General features: G+C 38.3%; 1 protein-coding gene across 6 annotated transcripts in view; it reads right to left on the bottom strand.

Moving 5' to 3' along the window:
- The window catches only part of USP32 (ubiquitin specific peptidase 32), a 148,763-nt gene that overhangs the window by 40,330 nt on the left and 84,810 nt on the right, over positions 1-23,623 (bottom strand). For 4 of the 6 annotated variants that reach the window (XM_074974367.1, XM_074974362.1, XM_074974363.1 and 1 more), the window contains 8 exons: positions 16,334-16,465; positions 14,481-14,588; positions 13,261-13,376; positions 12,792-12,854; positions 8,609-8,692; positions 4,804-4,865; positions 4,574-4,676; positions 1,381-1,573 (listed from right to left, as the gene is read on the bottom strand). In XM_074974367.1, coding sequence (XP_074830468.1) covers positions 1,381-1,573; positions 4,574-4,676; positions 4,804-4,865; positions 8,609-8,692; positions 12,792-12,854; positions 13,261-13,376; positions 14,481-14,588; positions 16,334-16,465 — 861 coding nt within the window. The remainder of the gene's footprint in view (positions 1-1,380; positions 1,574-4,573; positions 4,677-4,803; positions 4,866-8,608; positions 8,693-12,791; positions 12,855-13,260; positions 13,377-14,480; positions 14,589-16,333; positions 16,466-23,623) is intronic. The other 2 variants (XM_074974365.1, XM_074974364.1) reach the window with 2 other exon arrangements.

Here is a 23,623-nt window from a genome sequence, read left to right as displayed (position 1 = left end):
TTGGCACCAGACAAGGCAAGTGCCTATCTACATACAGAACCACCTATTGGCTGAATAATGCAATACAGAAATAATGAGGCCTGGCTTCTGGGCTCATAATCAGAAGCAAACAGTTGGCTTTATTAACTGTGAAACATACAGCTGTGGGTGGCTCCAGCATGAGGAAAAAAAGATAGCTTGTTCTGGTCCAGAGAATACAGTATATGTAACCATCCTATTCTTGAATGCCAAATAAAATTGAATCTATTTCCCCATGTTAAGTATCCTCACACCTTCTTGTCAACTGTCTGAAATGGGCCGTCTTGATTATCACTACAAAAGTTTTTTTTCTCCTGCTGATAATAGCTCATCTTAATTAATTAGCCTCTTAGAGCTGGTTTGGCAACTTCCACCTTTTCAAGTTCTCTGTATGTATATATATCTTCTTACTGCATGTTCCATTCTATGCATCCGATCAAGTGGGCTGTAGCCCATGAAAGCTTGTGCTCAAATAAATTTGTTGGTCTCTAAGGTGCCACAAGTACTCCTGTTCTTTTTGCAAATCAAAGTCAGTTAGCTTTCAAGAAAGAAAATCTGTCTCAAATTCTGTCAAGACTTTGCTACCAACAAGATGGCAGAATTTTTTCTGCAGCTGGATTGGTAACATTGAAGTGGGGAGAAAGGAAAGGACAATAGGGAACTCTGAGATGGCCCCTAAAAAAGCAAGAGTAGAGCATCACTTTGAGTGATTGTTCGATCGGCTGGAGCTAAGGAGTGGGGGGGAGGAGTTGAGGTATACAGCTTGCCTGGGCTTTTAAAGAGTCAGTTTGGCTTGGGAGATGGCACAGGGTTGCACTAGTCTGAAAAGATTTCGTTCAAGATAGACAAAGGCTTATCCTAACTCTGGAGATTTGTACTTTAGCTGGGAGACGTATTGTTATGATATTGCTACAGGGACTTTTGTAACTTAAATTATTTCATTTCCTACAGAACCTAAAATTAAGACATATATTGTCCTATATTTTTAATGCCTCAGTCTTTTTCGGCACCTTTCGCCTTCACAGGGAAAGTGGTCTGAGGGCAGATCATTGCATGATGACAGACAGAACTTTATGGGAAATGGAAAACATTATTTTGGAAAATTACAATGATGGGATGATGAAAACAATGTTGAGAATAATTAATAGCATATAGGGAGAAATGTGTTATTTAAGTAATCTTGTCCTCTTTTACCTACCAACCAGACTCAAATGCACTATGACACCAACAGTGCATACACAGCTCATTTTTTTTTAAACTTCAGTCTCGCTACCTTTTAGTCTGGAGGAACCCATGTAATATTTAGATCCCTCGAGACCCATCCTAGATTAAACCTCTATGGGAACAAGATTTTATGCTTACTGCTGGTAGTAGTCTCTGAGGCTTCTGATGCAGTAGAAATATTATCTGAAAACTTTTCTTCTGTGACAGAAAAGTAATTTAGACCTCCTGTTTTGTCTTCTCTCTGTTCTGATGTATGGATTGCATCAGCTACGAGTGAATTCTTACCTCCACTCAAGACAGATGAAGGTTCTATCACAACAGGGTTAGCATCCTATAATTGTTAGAGAAAGAGAAAAAGGTGAACTACTGGCCAACATAAAACTGGAAATTTAAAATCACTCATGTACAGAGTTAATACACCAGCACACATTGTACCAACATTACTTTTAAGGATCTCAAAATGTTCTATAAAAAGATATTTTCCCATCTACACCATGAGGATAACAGAGTTATTCACCATCCAAATCACCGGAATAAGTATTTATATACTATACTGATGCATGTTACAGACAACTATAAAACAGATAAGACTACTTTGTTCTGTCTAAGAATCTGGAAATGGCATGTTTATAAGCAGCTACAGTTATCTGCTATAAACATTTTAAGATCATCTAACTGATAATTGGTTGTAGAAGTCATCTCTACTGGAGGGGTTGGGGGGCTTGGATTGTTAAAAGCTCTGAACAGCAATGAAAAGTTAACTTCAATTAAGTCTGTGAATAAATGTAGGGCTTCTGAAAGTGAACAGCTAAGTCCATTGGGCTAAGCAGGCATGGCATGAGTTATGCACACTTTCCTCACCCCTACAGCTAGGCAGGAAACGATTTTCTTTTCCTGTCAATGTTTTCGAGGTGAATACATTTTCCTGTTCCACACTGGGACACAACATAAACCTTTCTAAGTTTTCTATAAAAAGGAGAGACTGGCCATAGCTCAGGGATTAGGACACGCATCTGGGATGTGGGAAACCCAGGTTCAAGTTCCTACTCTGTTTGAATCCAAGCTCGTCCCCATCTCAGGTGAGCTTCCTAACCACTGCTGTCTTCAGATGTTTTCCATTTTGAAGGTTCAGTTCAGATTTTAATAATTTCAGTTATACTTTAATATCACAAGAGGCTGGGAAAAAGCAACTAGTGAAGGAACAAATTAGAACTATTTTGAGACCATAATGGAGAAATTTGGATAGGAAAAACAAGTAGGTTACTATGGTATAGTGTTTCAATTAGCAGCCATGAAAAACTAGGACAAGCCCATAGTTTTATGGCTCTATAATGGATGCACTCTGAGCCTACACTAATTTAACTGTAGATTTTGACTGATACTTGTTCAATACAAATCACTTTATGTTTCAATTAGATTTTTGGAAAGGTTGCAAATGGAGTTGTTTTAATGTATGTTAAATTTTCCTTTAGTACAACTTCCCTACTCTGTGGTAAAAAGCAATCGTTACAAGAAAAAAAAAATATGGACTTAATTTTAATTCTCGGTAACAGTTTCAAAATATGAAGTTCACTACGCCTCAGCCCCAGCTGCAAAATGCTCTCCTACTAACCTAGGCAACTAAAGAAAATTGTCAGGAAAATTTAACTTCGTTCCTTACTTGTCTGCATTAGAGTTAGGCTAAAACTTAAACCATGGACATTACAAAATGCTGCTTCACTAAAAGATTGGATTCCTGGTCTTCCTCTTGGAGAAACAGCACTGAAAAGGCAATCTGGCTCACCCTTGGGGCAAGGTGCAGGAGAGACCTCCTGTCATCCAAAAGCAACACATCTACCCACTTAAGAAAAAGGTATTGACAAGGTTTGAAAAGAGTCCCATTGAATTTAGAACAATAATAGCCACCAGAGGAAATCTCCAGAGGTTAGAAAGCAGAAGAAAAAATGGGAAATAATCAGAGCTTAAGAGAGCCATGGAATGTCCTTACATCCTCAACAAAAAGAAAATGTATGCAATGGACACTACTGCATTACTGCAAGTACTGCACTACTGCAAGAGTGAAAAAAGGGGAGACCCATTTAAAGTTGCATCTGAACAAGATTTATTTGCAAATTCTTGGCTTGTTTTAAGGCATCATCATCATCGAATAAAGGCAAATTAGCATAAAAAGTAATATGTTCAACTGAATAACAGTGCCCTTGACATAATCCTCTTGTATGTATCTGTAGAGTCCTGTGTAGTTCTTCAATATTTTCTTTACATGGCAGCAGAGTACACATGCCTGTAAGCCACTATGTTGTATAGAGAATCTCACAAGTGCTGGAGTTAAGCAAGGTATTAGGTATGAAACCCTATATGCTTTGAATAAATCACACTATAGCAAGGATCAAATTACTCAGCTTGTCATGCATGAGCAACAGCTGTATTAAATCACTAATTAACAGTGCACACTTTCTAATCTTTACATTTATAAAGCAAGTCACATTTTTATTTATAAGACATCCTCTTCTAACTATTAATATACTTCCTCTTCTGAGAAGCAACTTATTTCACTTAGTTTTCTCCATTTGTGGTTGAGTGAACTGCGAATTATTTTTATTCTGGTCTCAAACAAGTCTTAAATAGATTTTCCCCCCCCCCCCCCACATGTGTATCAAACTGGCAAAGATGTTCTCATTTGCATGCTTTTATGGTAAAGTCTTCAAGGAACATAGCCTCACTTCAATTCACTTTCAAGAGGTTTTGGTAACATACCTTTTAAAAAAAAAAAAAAACCCCACCATGTACTTTGGCTACTTCTCCTTTTCCATCATTGCTACTTATCAGGATATTTGTATATAAATCAAATCATAATCAAACTCCCCCTGAGTTCATTCAGAAAAGGCACAATGCATTATTTGTGACACACACACACACACAAAAAAAAAAATCACATCCATTATTATAATTGGTTATGTTAAAAGCTAACTGGGTTGTGATATTACCAAATAAATCAGACAGAACAAGGAGGCTGTATATTGGCAAGAGGACTCTTATTGGAAAAACTATCTTAAAAAGCTGCAACGATGGGAAAGAAAATGCAGAATAAGTATGACAGCCCAATGGGATCTTAGTGAAAAGTTTAGTATGCAACAGCGATTCTCTAAATCAATTTGTTTCCTGAAATGGATGAGGGATATTTAATTTCTAGCATTCTTTATTTATTTATTCATTGGTTAATTGATTAAGCAATCATTTTGCTTTTCCTTTCCTGTTTTATCAACACCTGCACAAATGGAACATCAAAATGTTGAAATCTCACTGTGTTAACATGAACTACTGCCAAACTTACGTATTTGACATATTCTTTCCATTGCTGCCACCATTGCATTGCGATGAGAAACCAGTTGTGCCCTGGCTGGAGACCATATCTGCTTTCCCGTTCTAACCAACCCCTACAGACAAGAATTAAGAAAACAATACAATCAAAGACATTACTTGAAACATGACAGTTAAAGAAAAAAAGCCAACTACTAAAATGATGGAAACCTATTAAAACAATTTTTTCAATAAAATGCATACCTAATAATTTGTCCTTCCTCTTCTGGGGTAGCAGGTCTTAAACCCAAAACTATATGGCAAACCTAGAGAGAGAAAGGGAGGCAAATCATACCGTGAAGATGTAAGAATGCAACAGTGGGTAAGAAGCAATAAGGGCATCTTCCACACAGAGACCTCTTTCAGAAACAGCATTTGGATGGTGATAGATGATTTCAAATGAACACAACATTCAGAGCCAAGTGTATTTTTTTTGTGGTTTTAGCCAAGCAAGTTACTAAAAGTCATACATTCAACTCCCAAACTCACATGATCCTGTTTGTACTATTTAGCCGAAGGTAAGCCCCAACTTAGATGCGCAAAGGAGAAAGAAAAAGGAAGGGTTAACTAAAAAAATTTTTTTTTTTTTAAAAAGGTCTCTCTCTTGAACTTACTCTGCACAAGAAAAAACACGGAGGTTCCAGTCATCCACTACAACAACGTTTACCCCTGAACTGTAACCCATTTTAATAAACGAATCCGACCCAACTCCCGACAAAGGAAGAGACGACAGCTGGGTAATACAGTATGTAGCTTAGTACTTTTATAGGTCTTCTCCTCTGCTGATCTGAACGTGCTTTAAAAGGAGGGCAAATATCATTACCTCTATTTTGCATGTGAGGAAACTGAGGACTTGCCCAAGGCCATTCAGTGACAGAGCCAGAATTAGAATCCATGCCTCCAATTCCCAGCCCAGTGACTGGTTAGGGCTTTAGACTCTCCTATAAAACAACAAAGGGGTGGCCACCCTGCTCCAAAGAAAGTTCACGCTGTCTGCAGTTTATCCCACTACTGGTGCACGTCAATAACAAAGATCTATCTAAGCTTGTCCACACTTAAGGATTCCCTGTAGAAACATCGATATTCCTAGAGCTCCCTTTCATCTATGAATCAATCCCATCTCCCTGATTATCTTCCCTAGTGTAAGCTAGCTGCATTAGTTACAAACACAGCATCTTACAACAGAGTTTTAACACCTGCTAACTGGGTTGCTCAACAGAAGAATCCTGGCCATCATGTTATGAGGGAGGAAAGAGAAAAGAATCAGAGAGAAAGTAAATCAGTTTCAATACCAATATAGTATTATCAAAATTAATTTGTCTATTAATAATGTATTTCACATGAAATTAATGTTGCTGGTTATTAATGATTGTATGTATTACAGTAATACCTAAGAATGAACCAAGAATGGAGCCCCAGTGGTGGCACTGGCTACACACAGTAAAAGACAATCCCTGCCCCCAAGACCTTGCAGTCTAAAACAGACAAGAGACAGGATGGGGGAAAGTGGTAGAACCCACAGCAGAATGAACAACTTGAAACTTCAAGTTAGTTCCACTATTATTATTTTTGAGTTGGCCTGAAGTGGAAAGAAAAGTGAAACGAGAGAGAACATTGAAGTGAAGTCGAGTGCAGGGACAGGGCGGGGGAAAAGGTTTCTCTCTGCAGTTCAGCCTCCCCCCAGGCCACCTGGCCCGGGGAGGGACCTGGCGGTTAGTTTCCCCAGAGTGGAAGGTTCCGTCTGCATCCATGTGTGTGCTAGGGAAGGGATGGCTATAGCTGGACCCCATTTTACCCCTTTTCCTCCCAGTGCAGCAGTCCCTGATTTGGCTACTTCTGGACCTGCTCCTATAGGTTGGAACCTCTCTGCAGTTGCTCCCCAATAACACATGGGGAAAGAGACCACCCGAGTCCTCCTTTCCCCAGAGTGGGGGGAAGGGTGGGTCCTCCCCAATAGACTGTTTAGTCTTTGAGCCAGTTTCCAGATTGGTTGCTCCTCATTACATGTTTTATAGCCTCTTTTCACGTGTCTTTTGAAGCTATCCATTTGAAAGTCAGCTGGAGATGTCTAACGATTGGTGGAGCAACTGATTTAAATTGATATTACAGTGTGAAAGCTGGTATTCTAATAATCTGAACAAAAGAAAGGCCATTAGCTGCTGGGAAGTGACAGATTTCCCAACAACTATAAACACAGCTGGCTCTGATGTTAGGTTTTTTTTTTTTTAAACTAATGCTATAGTGTACTAGCATCAACTTCTTCAAATAAGCCACTCCTGCTGTTATCAAACCAATTTGTTGAAAGGCTTGATTTAAAGTAATGAAGACTAAATAAATAACAAATACTTCACACTTTCATAGCACTTTCCATTTGTACAGCCCAAGGTCTTCACTAAGGCTGGTAAGCATTATCACCATTTTACAGATGGGGACCTGAGGCACAAAGAAGTTAAGTGACTGCACAAATACATCAGTGGCAGAATTAGTGTCCTCGTCCCCTTCTAATGTCTTGTGCAGTGAGCATGCTGGTCTGGAGATTGCTGCTTAGACAGTAAGAGCTTGGGGGTCCTACTTATAGTGGATTCACGAAGAGAACACGAGGAGGCACGAAAACTCAACTAAAAATATCATTATCAGAATGAGAGTTCTAAACACTTACTGAAGAACAAATACAACAACTAGCCCATCACTGGAGAATGCTTAGATTGCCAATAGTTATTCATTTTAGCTCTGATATACACATATATGTATTAGTTATTAGTTAAGCACTGACAGTGTGTTAGTGCTATTCAGGCCATAAAAATAAAGACATCTGATCCTGAGGAGATTACAAAATGCAAGAAAGAGATAAAATGTACTATAGCTAATGCTACAACATTTATTTAGAAAACAATCGTCCTAGATTTAATTCTGTTTACCAATGAATACATTTGATGGCTTCCAAAAATGGAGATTGCAACACTTCCACCCCCACCCAAATTTTGGCAGAAGTATCATCACAATAAAATTTAAAGTTGCTTTGGAATGAATACATACATAAGAGATCTTGAAGAAAGGGCTGGCTCAGTAGCCTAGGGCTTGGGAGGAATCTGAAATCTTATCTTTTTCTTTGCTGCACCCACGATAACTGCATCCACACACTCAGCTCCTTTGGGAAGGAACATGCCTCTGACCATGCAGCTGATTAAGGAACTACACTGATAAACTCAGAATGGAGCCCCATACAAGTTTTTTTCAGATGGAAGAATGGTGGCTATGTGGGGCCTTATAGGGAGGTAAATTAGGGCAATTCCTCAGAGCTCCATCAGGGAAGGTAACTTCTTTATCCACCTCTCAGGACAAAAAGTTCAGTGGAAAACAGGCAAGGAATAAACAACAAAGAGGAAAACAATCTTTGGGGTTTACATTTTACACAAGATGAGCCAACCTTGAAATGTGGCTGTGCTAAGTTTTTGAGATTGGGCCTGAATTGGATTTTAAAAATTCAATATACATTTGATCCCAAGCTTCTGAATTCCAGGTTTACCTGCATTGTGAAAGGGATGTGATGTGATGATATCTTTCTGTGCATTATTAATAGCTATACATCAATAAAAGACTGCTTAGATACTGTCTACAGAACATGGCAAAAAGAAAAAAAAAGGATTGTAAGCTGCAGGAGCAGCCTCTCTCATTTCCTGTATCACTTTCTTAGGGAAGATTTGGAACATCACCACTTCTAATGGGGAACGTAACTACTGTTACACGTTAAATTTCTTTCCATTTTATGTACCGTGTACTCCATTTTTAACAGCTTGTGCTCCAGGCATCTCACACTTAAGTGAATAATAAGCAAGTACAGCATCATTCAGTCAAGGTAATGCACGTATACAAAAACCACACTTTATTCAAATAGACAAAGCTGTACGTGAGTTGACACAAATGCTGATGCTGTACTATGTGACTGCAAAAAGAAAAGCTGATGAGTTAATTACCATATTGTTAAGGTTTAAATTTGCACTAAATGTACCTGAAAAAGTAGATTTAAAAATTCATTGGCAAGAGCACTCTTCACACTCCAGATCTGATAGTCTTCCAGAGTGAGGTGTCCAAGCTAAGTTAAAAAGAGGGGAAGGCAAATAATGAGCATTATCCATTTTACCTCATTTCTGTGTAAACTGTACATAAACCCATCATACAGAACATGAAAAGTAAGTGTCTGGGAAAGGATTAGCATACATCATTACTGGTATAAAACTTCATGTGAGACAATGATAATGAAATTAAATCCAGATACCAGTTTTAGCTTATCTTAGTCAAAGCACATGTCCCAAAAGAACTACAAAGCACTGAACCTACAAAGAACGAACTATGCAAAGGTACCAGTCTTGGTTCCTGCAACGTAATCCTGTAAGTTTAGTTTCCAATATCCATCAAACACGCTTTCTCAAGCCATGACCAAAACTGCATTGAAGAATCCACATGAATGGACAGGATAGCCATTTTGTAGGATACAAAGCCACACTGAGGCTATGTTTCTGCAACGAGTGCTCCACAGAAATGCCCCAGCATTTCTACAGAACTGCACAGAAGTCAACTGCAGGTTTAGGGTCTAATTGTTGTAAGATTCTAAAGCAGATTTTTTCAATGATGTTCTAATCTTAATTTACAATCTGCACAAAAAAAGCTGATGGCATGAAAGTACCTCTTCGGAGTTTAGAAAAAGCACTGCTCGTTTTAAGTCCATGTATGTCTAATGTGATATGTTGAGTTCTATATTAAATTGATCCTAATAATAAATCTTTAAATGAAAATATAGATCTTTACACGGCAAAATACCAGAATCTTCCTAAGGTCTGATTATTTCATAAACATTTTAAAAGGAGAAAATAATTCAATTCCTTCTTGACAGTCAGGCTGACTGAGGCTCTGGAATCGTGTCTCACCTCGTGTTGCAGGGGTTCTCTTAGTTGGGTTGTGACCAGTAACTCCTCTATCTTTTGCCTGGGACTAGTCAATCCTCCTCCTCCGAGCAGGAGCTCTCCCCCACAGGCCATCTCCCTAAAGCTGGGCTGGTTCTCACCTTAGGGTAGTCTATCTTATCCCTCCTTTAAACAGGATTCCCTCCCTTCATCCTCTCCCTCTAGGGCTGAGAGTTATGTTCCATACAGTCACAAGCTAGGTCTCCTCCTCCTCCAAACAGGAGCCCTCCCTCAGCTCTGTCTCTGGAGATGAGTTGTATCTCAGGCTTCCTTCCTTAGGGCAATTGGTCTTGTCCCTGATTCAAGCAGAAGTTCCCCCTCAACCCTCTTCCTGGGGCTAGGGTTATGCCTCGGGCCTTTTTGGCTCAGGTTAGTCAGTCCTACCCTCCTTCAAGCGGGACTTTCCCTCTTAGTCCTCTCTCTGAAACTACGGTTATGCCTCAGGCCTTAGGTTAATTAGTTTTATCCTCCTTCAAGCCAGAGTTCCCCCTCCAGACCTCTTCCTGGAGCAAGGCTGTGTGTCTTAAGTTAGCTGCAAGGCTTTTACCAATTCCCTTCAGCTGAACATCCTTTCCAGTTAGCTTTCCACTCTGGAGGGTTCAACAGTGTCTGCCCTGTAGTGAGGGACCAGGCAGCCTTTATACTGTTCCCCTTCCCCCACCTCCTTCCCAACTGGTTGGGTGAGAGGGGAGACTTGTCCTGCCCAATCTGCAGGATCCCTGGTTCCATGCTCTTAAAGGTACAACAACAAGATTCCCTCTCCAAGCACTATTCATTCCTGGGGCTGCTTCCACCCTATGCCTGTCCCCCTTAAGTCTCTCGATATCTTCCTACTGGACCTTTCAAACCCTCAAAGGGTCATGTCAGGTTGTATGGTGGGCTGACTAGTAAGAGTTACTGTCCTTGATGGCAGACTACCCCATCACAGAATCTAGGTGCTACATTTAAAACTACACTGCCATTTTGTAATGCTACACAGTTCTGCTTTGTTGTTTCTCCCCCCCTCCCGTGTCTTTACTGTCAGTAACATTAGTAAAGCTTCCTTTTTATGTCAAAATACTTCAAGCAAAGGTCAAGATGTAATACAGCTTTGCAAATGTCAGCTACACAAACTATATTTTAACTATTTGGCAACAGCACAAAGCATTGCTGGCCATAGGTGAATATAAAATACACCCAAGTCAAGAGATCAACAAGAATCCAGATTATAAATATAAACAAGAAATGATGAAGTATAGTGTGACATTGCCCAGCTCTATTACACTTCCTAATTTTTTTTTAATTGCCTGATAAAAGGCTCAATTTGATATTTTCATACTGGCATGCAACTGCATAAACACTTAGTCAGTACTGGTAGTTACTAAATCTCTGGTTACACCTACTTTGTTCACAGTTCATAGGCAAAATGAGATAATGTGCATAGGAGTTCAATAACTCACCTAATTATTGCATCAGCTGCTTTTTCCAGCACTACTTTCATAATCTATTGGGAGGGTCCATTATTTTACATATAATCTTTGTGGAAAAGGTAGGGTCTTTTCCCTTTTACTTAACGCTTTGGGAATGGGTCGTCAACATACTTCGCTACAGACTACCCTCATTGTGGAGCAAACTACAAAAACCTGACGGGATGAAGGAAAGAGCATCTCCGAGGCTACCTTTCCTACTGTTATGACAACGGAAGAATCTTTATTCCAGAGGATGGGCCAGCAACTTCATTGGAACACAGGTCGGTATGGTATACAATTGTTCAAGGTTATAAGCATTTCTAGGTATCCTTGATAACTTTTCAGAAGTAACTTGTAGGTCATCCCATCAACTTCCCCACTTAAGGTAATAAGGCGATGAATTAAATTGTGGAACCAAAGTCATTGTATATTAGGGGAGGTGGGATCATCCTGAACCAAAAAGATTAAAAAGTGCATTTCTCAAATACGTTATTTATCTAGTATGAATATAAAAATGCCTAAAAGTATTATATACGAGCTAGGTATTATTTTGATTATTAAAAGACTGAAGAGCTTTTATATAATCAAGAAAAGTCACGACAACTGCCTCTAGAGTATGTTCCACGGATTCCTGCCTTGGATGTGATAGAGACAGTACTACAGTATATGTACTTCATTACATATGAAAATATTGTAGAAGAAATTTGATCTGAATGTAATATATCTCAACAACTGAAGGCAAAATCTTATGCATTTCAAGGTGATATATATACACAGCATTATAAAGCACTACTGATCACCTGAGGGATAGAACTATTCATCTTCCTATCTGCTGCAGAGTATGAGATACATGCTGACACAGTGAACACACAGGAAGATTATTATCCATTTGTTTTTTATCTAGGACTTGTTGGTTTTTAACAACAAAACACCACAAGGTGTATAAGCCCATTTCTTCTCTCTCTCTCTCTCTCTCACACACACACACACACACAGATTTATTAAAGCAGTACTACTCACACATAAATTCTAGTAATGGCATAGGATGATTAATTTCAGCTGATTATATAAATTTGGACCTGATTTTCACAAGTGTTAAGTTTCACACCGAGATCCCCCACTGACTTCAGTTAAAATTCGTTGGAGCAGCACTTTGGAAAATTTGCTCAGAAGCAGAAAGGTGGATGCAGAAAATGAGCCATGTCATATACACACACACACACCTGATTTTAGCACAACCACCTTCCTTCTTGAAGCATGAACCAATTACTAACATCGTTTTCCTTCTTTGGTGGACAGTCATTTTGCTAGTCATTACTCTTATAAGAAGAGTAATCATTTCAATGCTTTAGGCAAACTTTGTTTTACCAGCATAGAAAAATAATAATTAATTAAGAGGGTGATAATTCTGTTAAAATTAAATTTTACAAACTGACATATGAATCAGAATGTAAGTATAGTCTTTTTCTAATAGATGTACCTGAAAAGTTGCAATGAAAAATGGACATTTGCTTGGTAGAGAACCTACTACTGACAGATCTCTGCACTGAAGCCAAACATGGTAAGTTTACTTTACCTTGGATTACTTTTAAATAAACTGAAATATTTGAGTATTACCTACTTGCCAAGTATTTTCATTTTTATCACAGCTAATCAACTCCTGCCCTTTAGGATTCAACCAGAATCCTTCCCACGTATGTGAAAATACAGTTGGAAAATAAGATAATTGACTGATTCTCTTCAAGTTATCTATTAAAAACGTAAAAGTTCAGCAAGTTCCCACCTTTGTGGTATCATGTGCATCCAAAATGTCTTCTACGATTTCAGACAAGTTCATGCCCAATTCCTTGACAAACGGAGTAGAAAATACAACGTTTAGTGCCTACACATTATTCCAGGGCTATCCATGTCAAGAGGAGGAAAAGAGTGAACATTTAACTTTCAGTGATTTTTATTAAGTATCTGGGTAGTTTAAAATTTGGGGTCTTCATGTCAGCCACATTTTATATCTAAATATCTTTGTACCATAAGCAGAAATTAGAGAGAGTAATTTTACTTTTGTTAGAATCAGCCGGGGGTAACTTACACAAGGTCAATTGCATACATCCCTTTCCTCAATTCAGACATTTCAAGAGGATGTTTTAGTGACATCTGTCTCCAAATAACACTCATACTCTGAAACCTAAAATTGATTCCTATTTTTCAAAGGCCACTACAGAAAACAATAGCAGGTAACTTAAAACATGACTTACAAGTATCTCATCAGTACGGTTGTCTTTCCAGACCTCTAAAAGTGCAACTACCATTTCTTTAAGTTCAGTGCGAGACAAAACTCCATCCCGGTCAACGTCAAAAACCTTAAAGCAAACTGAAGGTGCAGGGGGGCGGGGAGGGGGAGGGGAGAGAAAGGATTATTTTTGCATCTTAAAGATAACTGACAACTATGTTCTAATTAGGGCTACTGCACTTGGTCAACTTCATTGCAGGACAAAACCCTGCAAAGTCACAAGGATGGGACTTAATTGACAGTTTTGAAAATTTCACAGTATGATCTGGGGTTTCTTAGTTGTGGTAGTGGGAAAGAGGAGCTCTCTTTGATGAACTGAAATTCAGTTTTCCCAATTGCTTGATATCTGATATAACAGGGCATGGAATGTACACATATTCAGAATCTGTAGTTTTCCAGCTTGATGGCAATTTTTAAGCTACATAGATGTTGTCATTTTTTCACCTACTTAGGTACATCACAAAATACAAGAAACTCATAAGGAGCCAGTTGAATGAGACTGACAATAAGAGCAAACTGGTTCATGCCAATGGTGTGGTTAAGAGTGGTTAAGCACTGGAATAAATTGCCTAGGGAGACTGTGGAATCTCCATCATTGGGGATTTTTAAGAGCAGGTTGGACAAACACCTGTCAGGAATGGTCTAGATAATACTTAGCCCTGCCTTGAGTGCAGGGGACTGGACTAGATAACCTCTTGAAGTCCCTTCCAGTTCTATGATTCTATGATTACAATAGAAAATAAACTAGCATGAGCACAATTTACGAAAATCTAAAAGGAAGTCCAAATGTTTAGATTTTCCACTATATAATGGGATGCAGACTTTAGCACCATGTATGTGCTAATACAGTTTGTATGTATGAATAGTTAGCAAAATTAAACTACCAAAATAATTTACTGAATACCAACTTTAAAACAAAATTTCTGAAGAGGTTTATAGCTGGAATGAAGTCATAGAATAATAACTCACAAGAATACACTGAATTAATAAATGTTAACCATGTTTAATAAAATAAAGCCTTCATATTTAAACTTAATTCAAGATACAATTGCTAGGTTTTTTCCCCCCTCTATCTCCTTCTCAAGTACAGATTTAAAAATATGTACATTAAATAAATTTGACTGACAAAAACTGAACAGATTTTTTAAAATTAGAAGCTCAATGGGCAATATTTTGCACACTCACATTTTTGCCTTTCTGCCAAGGGTCCCCTGCAACATGCCGACAGCCCACAGGAGATTTCCTTAAAGTCTATGTGATTGTCACGATTTTCATCAAAGGCATTAAACAAACCTACAAACCACAGAAGCATCACCACAAACTGAATGTGATCAGACAAACTCACGAACAATGTTTAGCACTTACATAATGCTTTACATCTTCAAATCAAGGTACAAACATTAGTTACAGTAATTAATCCTCAACACCTGTGAGGCAGATAATTAAGAATTATTATGCCCATTTTATAGATGGGAAAACCAAAAAAGCATGTTAAGTGACTTACCCATGGTTAGACAGAGCCAGGAATACAAAAACCTCAGGAATTCAAAAACCTCAGGAATTCCTGGCCAACAGTCTCATTCTTAGACCATGCTCTCTTCCTAATGTTTAATAATTTACACAAGCCTTTCGTGCATTTGGGGAATAACTTTAGTTGCCAAGGCTGTCATGGTAAATTTTTCAAAAATGCTGAAGGGCAAGATTTTTAAAGTAGTTTAGGCACTTCAAGATACAGATAGGCCCCTAGTGAGATTTTCAAAAATGCCTTGGTGCCTAACTCCCACGAATTTTCATTTGAATTAGGCGCACCTAGGTGCTTTGGAAAAGCCCACTATGCACCTCTCTGCATCTTCATGCACCTAAGTATCTTTACAAATCTGGCTCTGCATAATTTAGGATTATCAATGGGACTTGGGAACCTAAATCCTTAGACACATTTGAAAAATCTTCTCTCAATAAAATCTTTACCCTCAATGACTGAAGTGTACCATTCACAAAAGAGATACAGTAGGTACAATAATAGTTCAGGCTTCTCCACATCAGTCCCAACTAACATGCCCTACCTGTGACACACACCACTTCTTTCTAGGAGAGAAGGGATAGTTTAGTTGCCAGGGTCCATTTAGGGGGCACAATCTAACATGGTTTAAATTGTTTTTGCTTTGTTGGGGACTTACGACAATATAATCCACCTGTGGATGCGCCGCCCCTGTATTTAGCCCCTAATGACATTGCTAACAACGTTGTCAAATAGTGACAATTGTGGGAGTTTTTGTGATATGGACACTAGCTCATAAAGAAGTGGAATGAGACCTGACTTATTCACATGGAGCACCCAACAGCTATTAGATGGTTACAACCTTCAGTCACTACCAACCTGGCTAGGACTTGGAAGGGCCAACCTAGTTATGAATGGCTCTGTATCCCATTACCAAGCTTCTGAGCTAGTCGCTTTCACCCTCTTTATCTTGAGCTGTTATAAAGAAAGGTCTCTTTAATTGACTGTAGGACAACATTTTAACTGAGCACACTGACTATCCACTTTACAGATTAAACTACCTGGAGTTTTTAAAAAATCATTTCCATATTCTTGGCTAAAGACGCAGTGGAATAATTTCGCAAATTAGAGAATTTCAATAATGACAATAAAGAAATTTCAAGAAATCATAAGGTAACTTACACAAAACAGATCAGAACATTTGCCAGCTTTCCTGATAGTTCAGATGTATGCATCTCAGAGGATCTCCTTTCTCTTATCATTCTACATTTGTCAACAAGCAAGCATTCACAACTGCTTTCTATCCTTTTTTTGAGTATTTAGAGCGGAGAGAAATAAATCTTCTCTCAATAGAAGCTTCAAAAAATGAATGAAAAATGTGTTCTTCTGAACACTAAGAAAGCAATACTGCATCTGTGGGAGAGCTTGGCTTTTTAGAGTTCTACAAATAAGCACTTTTGAGATGAGATTAGAGTAGAGTACGATAAGCCCCACACCAATACAACTTCACAGAAAGAGTATTTTTATCAGTGTCCCATACCTTCACTCAGAGACGGATGAATGGGAGGGGAAACTAAAGGGCCAAATGTCTCTAAATCAAAACGTCCAGTTCTTGACTGAGCCTTCAAAAGCCAATATCGTTTTTCAAGATCAATGATGTCTGATTCTTCCACTGTAGATCAAAAAAAAAAAAAAAAGTCAATCTCTGCCAAGCAGAACAAGGTCTTTAAAGCAAACATTTAATTTATATCAATACAAAGAAAATGCATACTCAAGACTGTTTAGATACTTAAAGAAACACTAGAATTATAACATTCACTTATGAATACATAGGAAAGTTGTTAAAAAATCCCATGTAGTTTGTCTGCGAATCTAGGAATATTTGGGACAGATAAACTTTTGCCACTCTTACAGGGAGTTAAAAGACAGCACAATGAAAACATATAATTTCTTTAAAAAGAGAAACAACGAATCATTTTATGCCTGCTTCCTGCACATACAAGACCATACTAACAATGGAGAAACAAGCTAAATTTAGTTTCCTCACTTACAGAATCACTGCACATCACCAGTTACTCCAGAGAGTAAAATCAATTACATTGTGATCTGTCTTGATATCACACGTTCAAAGGTACCACAGAAGTGAACTTTTGCCAGCTGCTGAGTCTGCTGAAGTCTCTTGTTCTATCTGATAAATTTTTTCCCCCTAACACTGATGTCTAACTGCACAGAGAGCATATTTTCTCCAGGCTGGTCCTTAATAGGACATCACACATTTGAATACTGAAATCAGGATGTAAAATGATCATTTATACACAAAATATAATGAAAATCCAAGTACAGGACTTGGCTACTTAATTGAGGCATTAATGTTTGAAAACTGTAAGCTAAAGTTACAACAAATTCCTATACAGAGTACTGTGAAATTAAAACTAACAGTTAATACAACTATGACTTAAACTTACATTTCGACATTACTATCTTTCTACATGTAATATTTATTTCCAACTATAAAATCATTTGCGTTTATTTCTTTTTCTTATTTATTGTTTCTATTAGAAAAGCACCTGGAGACACAATGAGTAGCGAGGCCCCACTGCCCAAATTCAGATTTGGGCTCTTCAGGGCAAGGATTATACTAATTTGAAGACAGGATGCAGTCATGAGTATAACAAGCAATGGGGAAGAGGTGAAGGAAGAAACAGCCACAAGAATGTGCATTAACACAGGCCAGTGACGTACACAACTAGATCGTTTCTACTCTTCTTTTTAAATTTTAAGGTAATTGTCAGATGAATAAGATAAATATGCGAAGTCCCTACTGACCAATTAAATTTTAAAATAGCCAATGGGAAGAGTAAAAGGTTTCCACAAGAAAAGCACGAGCAAAACTCCACATGCAAACAGCAGCCTCTAGAAAACTGAAGTCTTAGATAAACTTCTGTACTTGAAGAAATAACCTGTTCAAGAAATATTTTCCCCAAAGCATTTTACCCATGTGTTATAAGTATGCGTGTCAACAGTGCTTTAGGTTGGTGTGAATTAAGTGTTTCTCAAATATCTATTTAATAACAAAGCTGTCTATATTAAGAAACACCATGTGTGATCTCATTCCCAGATGGTTCTAAGCCCTTAAAACCATGCCAGCTTTCTAATAGGATTTAACTTCAGCTATTTGGCCTGCTTAGACGATAGAAACAAAACAATGTCACAAGGACTAAAAACAGAAGACAGACAAAAAAAGAGACAGTTTTTACATTTCACCTTTGCCTCAACTCCTGGTTTTAGTGGATCAATATAGGCCAATATGTATTCCAGACATAAGAATCTCGTCGGCCTTAATGGCAAAACAAGTTAATAGAAGGGAACACTTCCCCATGCCAATACTGGATTGTGACAGGCAACTTACACTGCCCTATGAATGCAATCACCAGCTGCTTTTTGGTTTACATCTAACCATAAGCATCATACAGATTTTGGAAAAATAAATAGTAGAATAAACTTGCTAACTTGAAAAATAGTTATGCATCACAGCTCAAGGTTAAAGTTGCTAGTTTGTATTTCTCAAACACCACTCATTGGTGCTTTTCATTACACTGAAAAGAGGTGAATGACACAAGAAAAATGTAGTTGTATTAAATTTACTCTACCCAGTTCAGTTCACTAGAGTAACAATCACATTAAAATTAGCGTGAACACATTTTAACAGCCCAGCAGGCATATCGTGTAATGTAGAGCAAGCTACTCAAAGCTACCTTCAACACTGCACATTTGTAGAAATTATTAAAATAAGATTACATTTGAAGCCCAGAGTTTGGACTTCTTTGGGTATCCCTCAACAAAATATTTAAAGAAATTAACGAGAAAAAATGTGCACAATGAAACTATTTTGTTTCCACTGTCTCCACTGCATGTCCAGTAGAACCACAATATTCAATCAGAGCAGTTAGAATTAGCAGTGCAGGAACTCATTACAACGGCGATGAAAACAGCTATTATATTAGCATTGTCATTACCCACAATAAATACAGCATTGATGCACCCACTAACAACCAGTCTAGTTATTCACTGTCCAAGGAGAGTGACGTAAAAAAGCAAAACAGCAGCATAAATCCTGTAAAGGATTTTAAAAATTCTTTCATAGTTTTCATATTCTAGAGTGTAGCAACAACAAATGTAAGGATTTTTTTTTTTCAATGGGCCTTGATCCTGGACTACTCTAGTTTACAGCAACTTCCCTCAGCTGCCTCCAGGCCACTTTGTGACCTGCTGCATACTTTTGTGTCTCAGGAAATTCCTTGCAGGTGTGAAAAATTTCCCCAGGTTCTGGCCCCACTCTAGAATCAAGACCATGCTTTTTAATCTTTACAGCTTCTTTGAGGCCATCATTGCTTTCTCACCATGCTGAAGCATAGGTTAAAAAGGTAAAATTTAAAGGCAGAAAAATAGGTATTAAGCCCACAATTCTGATACTTAAAGAAAAATTTGTTCAAAAATATGCAACTGCAATATTATCTATGAACAGCACGAACAGTGCCTCCTGGAGACTACCAACGTCATAGCCCTGGCTGCTAAGTTGGCTGGATCCAGAGCCCCAAGTCCTGGCCACAGCCTTGCCCTCCTCTCGGATGGCCGTGAACTCCTGCCTTGACTCCTGCAGCAGGGAGTCCTTAAATTCAAACAGTGTGTCCCAGAGGTGCAAATCATACCTCCCCAACAGGGCCTGCTGTTTGGAGATACGGAACTGGAGACTACCCGTCGAATAAACCTTACATCCAAATGGGTCCAGTCTCTTGGCCTCTTTTTTTTGGTGGGTAGCACTCAACAATCTGTCTGTCCCACTCATTCACTGCTGACACGATCAGGGACCCTGGAGTAGGGGCTGCGAGTAAAGGTACTCAAGGTACCCACTTGCTGGAAAATAGGTTTTCTTTGCTGTCCTTTTTGAGGTGGGGGCAGAGAAGAAGGAGTCTGCCATGGTGATCTGACAGGACCCTCACAGCCTCGTTACTGGGCAAGGCCACTATGGAAGGAGCAGCTGCAGCCAGGATATGTATTAGGCTTTGTGCTGACTCCTTAAACTCCTCAACTTCCAGGCCGAAGTTCGCAGTGACCCTTTTCAGGAGTTGCTACAGCAAGAGGGATTGGTCCAACAACTGCCACAAGCAGTAAGACGGTATTGAGAAGGCACAGGGCTGGTGACACCCTTTATACTGGCACGCAACTCCAGAGGGCGCTAAAGCCAGCCCAACAGATAGCACTGAAAGACAAATCTCTGGCAACTGTGCATGCGGTGTGCACACACCTAACCTGGAATGGAAATGAGCAAGAGACTCGAAGAAAGTTAACTTTAAGACCTAACAAAACTATGGTTAGTTTTTAAACCAAAATACACTCAGTATGTAATAAGGGCAAATGTGTTATGATCTGAGATTACTACCAGAGTGATGGGAAAACAAAGTGCACTAAGGACCCTATCCTTCAAGATATGGGGTTGAGGATACTCAGCATCTGGCAGAGTAAAGAAAAACAGATGCGTGGAACAGGAAAGTCCAACGGGCAACTCTTCCATTTTTAGAATTCAGCTGTTCACGCATGCAAGGCAAATTCCTACTGACACCTTATTCTCCACAAGCAACATATGCCATTGTGCTACCTCCAATTTCCTTTCCCTAACACTTGTGTCCATTATGAGTTGTGACCCCTTCCCAAGTACCTCCCTAGACAATCATAAGAGAGTCAGCTTCCAATATAGAAAATGGGAAATGCATATCTATATTCCACCGCAATCCATGATATGTATCCAGAGAAGTAAAAAAAAAAAGTGGACAACCTGAAGTAAGAGGATGTGTCTCAAACAAACAAAAATCCTTGTGAGTATTAAACCACAAAATTCAAAAATATGACAGTGTTTTGACAGAAGAGACCCATGATTTATTTGCTTAAAGCAGTCACTCTGAAGATTAGTTTAAAAGCAAATACCTTCATTTCATATAGGTTTATCCATGTTTTTAAAGGGAAAGGATCAAAACTTTGTGTTGAACAAAAATTAAGCTCTCTATAAAGAGCAAGAACCTGACACCCAAACATTGTGAAAGCATTTTGCATGTTGGGTACGAGCATGCAAAATGGCCGCACCTAGTGCCTAGAAGAAAAACAGGATGTTCTGCATGCCTGCTGTATGGCAACAGCGTAAATGTCCTTCCAGCTCAGAGGTGTTTCATAGTATTGTGGGTTTCTCTCTTCCAGGATGAAAGATTTAGGTGTGCCTGTAAGTACAAGTTATTTTCCCTGTAATCTGCCAGGGAAAATTCTAGGCACGCTTCCTTGTCTTTATCCTCCATGCCACCTGAGTACATACACAAGAAGGTAATTCTAGTTATGAATCAAGAGGTGCAAAAATAGGTAAACTACATGTTTTAAGACTATTATAGCTGCAAGTAGTCTCCTGAGTTTACCTAGAATACTCAACTGGGATGGAACAAAGAATTCAGATCTGGGACATTCTAAAGAGACATTATTGGATTGTCAGGCAGCTAACTCACCAAGATGCAGGTCTAAGATTATTAGAGATCAAACAGACACGGGAGAATCTGTCAGAAGGAGAGAAGACACAGCTGAGGGAAGGTGTATTTTTCTTACAGGTTTAAATGTGCTGGTGTATTGAGAAAGGTCTCGGAAAGTTTCCTGTAAGGAGTGGAGTATTGAATTTCTCTACATTTCTTGTAGCTTCAAAATCAAATGTTTGAGAGAAGAACACGGTCAGAAGAAATGGGCTCCCCTGTGCGAGAAAGTTTTGAGCAAGTGTAGAAAATTGAAGAGTAACATCAATTTATCTGATTATTATTTAGATAATGTGAAACACAAGTTCGTGCTTTCTATGAAAATTTTTCTGCATGTTATGTTGTCCCTAGTTTTCTTGGATTGCTAGAAGTCATGCAAACACTATTTACTTAAGGAACTAAAAACAGCATATAGATTAGTTCCTTTTCTTTTAACCTACCCTTATTTAGAAATAAGGAAATATATAAGGATAACAAGCAGGACAGTTTTGATGCATGATCTAATGGGTGGCTGGTAACGCTTGACAATTACATAAGAAAGGATCAGGGAGTTAACACAATGTCTGAACATCTACCAAAGTAGGTAGCTGGCAGCATAAACATGCTTATTGAGGCATCTGCAACATTTATGTTTAATTAAGGACTATTGGGTAAATTGATTGACAAGATACAAAAATAAAGGAAACTTAAAATGGCTTGTGTTTCATTTAAAAAAACATGTCTAGCATACTTGGTTTCTTCAAAGTTATCTTAATTGCTTGTGCCAATTTAACCTTGGAAAATAATGATTACCAACTAACGTTTTATCTGCATTTTTTGTCAAGCAGTGCTTTGAATAGCAAGGTTATTGAAAAGACTGTTTTCAAATTGCCATCTTTAAAAGGATTACTAATAAAATGAATATGAAATCTGCTACACAGGTAACACTAGCCAGACAGGTCCATTGCATTGATTAGACTTACACACATTATATATTTTAGAAACCAAAAATAAGACAAAGTGTAACATTCTTCATTTACAAGATAACCATGCTTTGTAGAATTCTCCATCAATTTCACTTATATAAAATTGAAGGATTATTGATTACAGTACACGTGGACATGTAGTCTGAGAGGGTCAGTGATTACAGACCATCCAAAATTCTTCAATAAACTTCTGTGTATATAACCTTATAAATCCAACTGCAATGCACAGGATACATTCCTTATTTTTTACTTTATGTTGTAATCTCATATTTTTATTATTATTATTATTATTATTTTAACTAAAATGGCTCCCTTGACCTATTTTTTTTTAAATTGGGTGCCCAATTTAAAAACCACTTTTTACAATTATTAAGCATTTATCCTCTGAAAACACGGCCTCTCTTCAAGGAGTCTCAAATTAAGCACCCAAAAATCGGGCACCAAAATCACCAGTAACCTCTGAAGATGCAGGCCCCAATATTTGTAGTCTTCTGTCATCAGGGTGACCCGATGTCCCGATTTTATAGGGACAGTCCCGATATTTGGGGCTTTTTCTTATATAGGCTCCTATTACCCCCCACCCCCGTCCCAATTTTTCACAATTGCTGTCTGGTCACCCGATCTGTCATTAATTCTGCGGTATGTACTTTTTGTGGTTTTAATCCTTAGCACTGTTTCATATCCCCTGTTTATTTTGTGCAACTTACAGTACATCGTCATTGTATTGCTTTTTGTAACTGAAAATAATGAACACAGTAAAAGATTTTGCACAACATGTAGAATGTCTGAAATATTAGTGTCTCCTAAATAACTGTCAGATGGATAAAGAATTTTACATCTTGGTTCTCCAAATACAAAATACTATAATAAGGCCTGCTCCACTATCATTCAAGTCAATAGGAATCTTTCCACTGACTTTAATGGGTGCTGAATCAGACCTTAGAAGAGTTGGGCTACCAAATCAACAATGTTGTTCATGATGAAACAGACAGGAATTTATTTTCTATATACAAGGAAAACACAATATAGCAACAGCCTTGAATGAAAACATAGATGCAAAATTTCTGGGCACAGCAACTATACAATACGCTGTATATTTTTAAGCTTTTTGTGTAAGTATGTACTCCATACATTTTTGGAGATGCTAGCCTTATACGCCAAGATACACATCTATTACACATTGAGGTTTAATACAATAGGTTGGTAGCCCAGGTCAAATAGCATGTATATATTTTGTAAAGTATGAGACACTTATATCTGGGTTGAGACCCCATTCTACTACATGCTGTACAAATATATAAT

Source organism: Natator depressus, chromosome 17 (assembly GCF_965152275.1).
Source record: "Natator depressus isolate rNatDep1 chromosome 17, rNatDep2.hap1, whole genome shotgun sequence".
Classification (NCBI taxonomy): domain Eukaryota; kingdom Metazoa; phylum Chordata; order Testudines; family Cheloniidae; genus Natator; species Natator depressus.
Note: the sequence above shows the minus strand (reverse complement) of the source record. Positions and strands in the feature narration are given on the sequence as shown.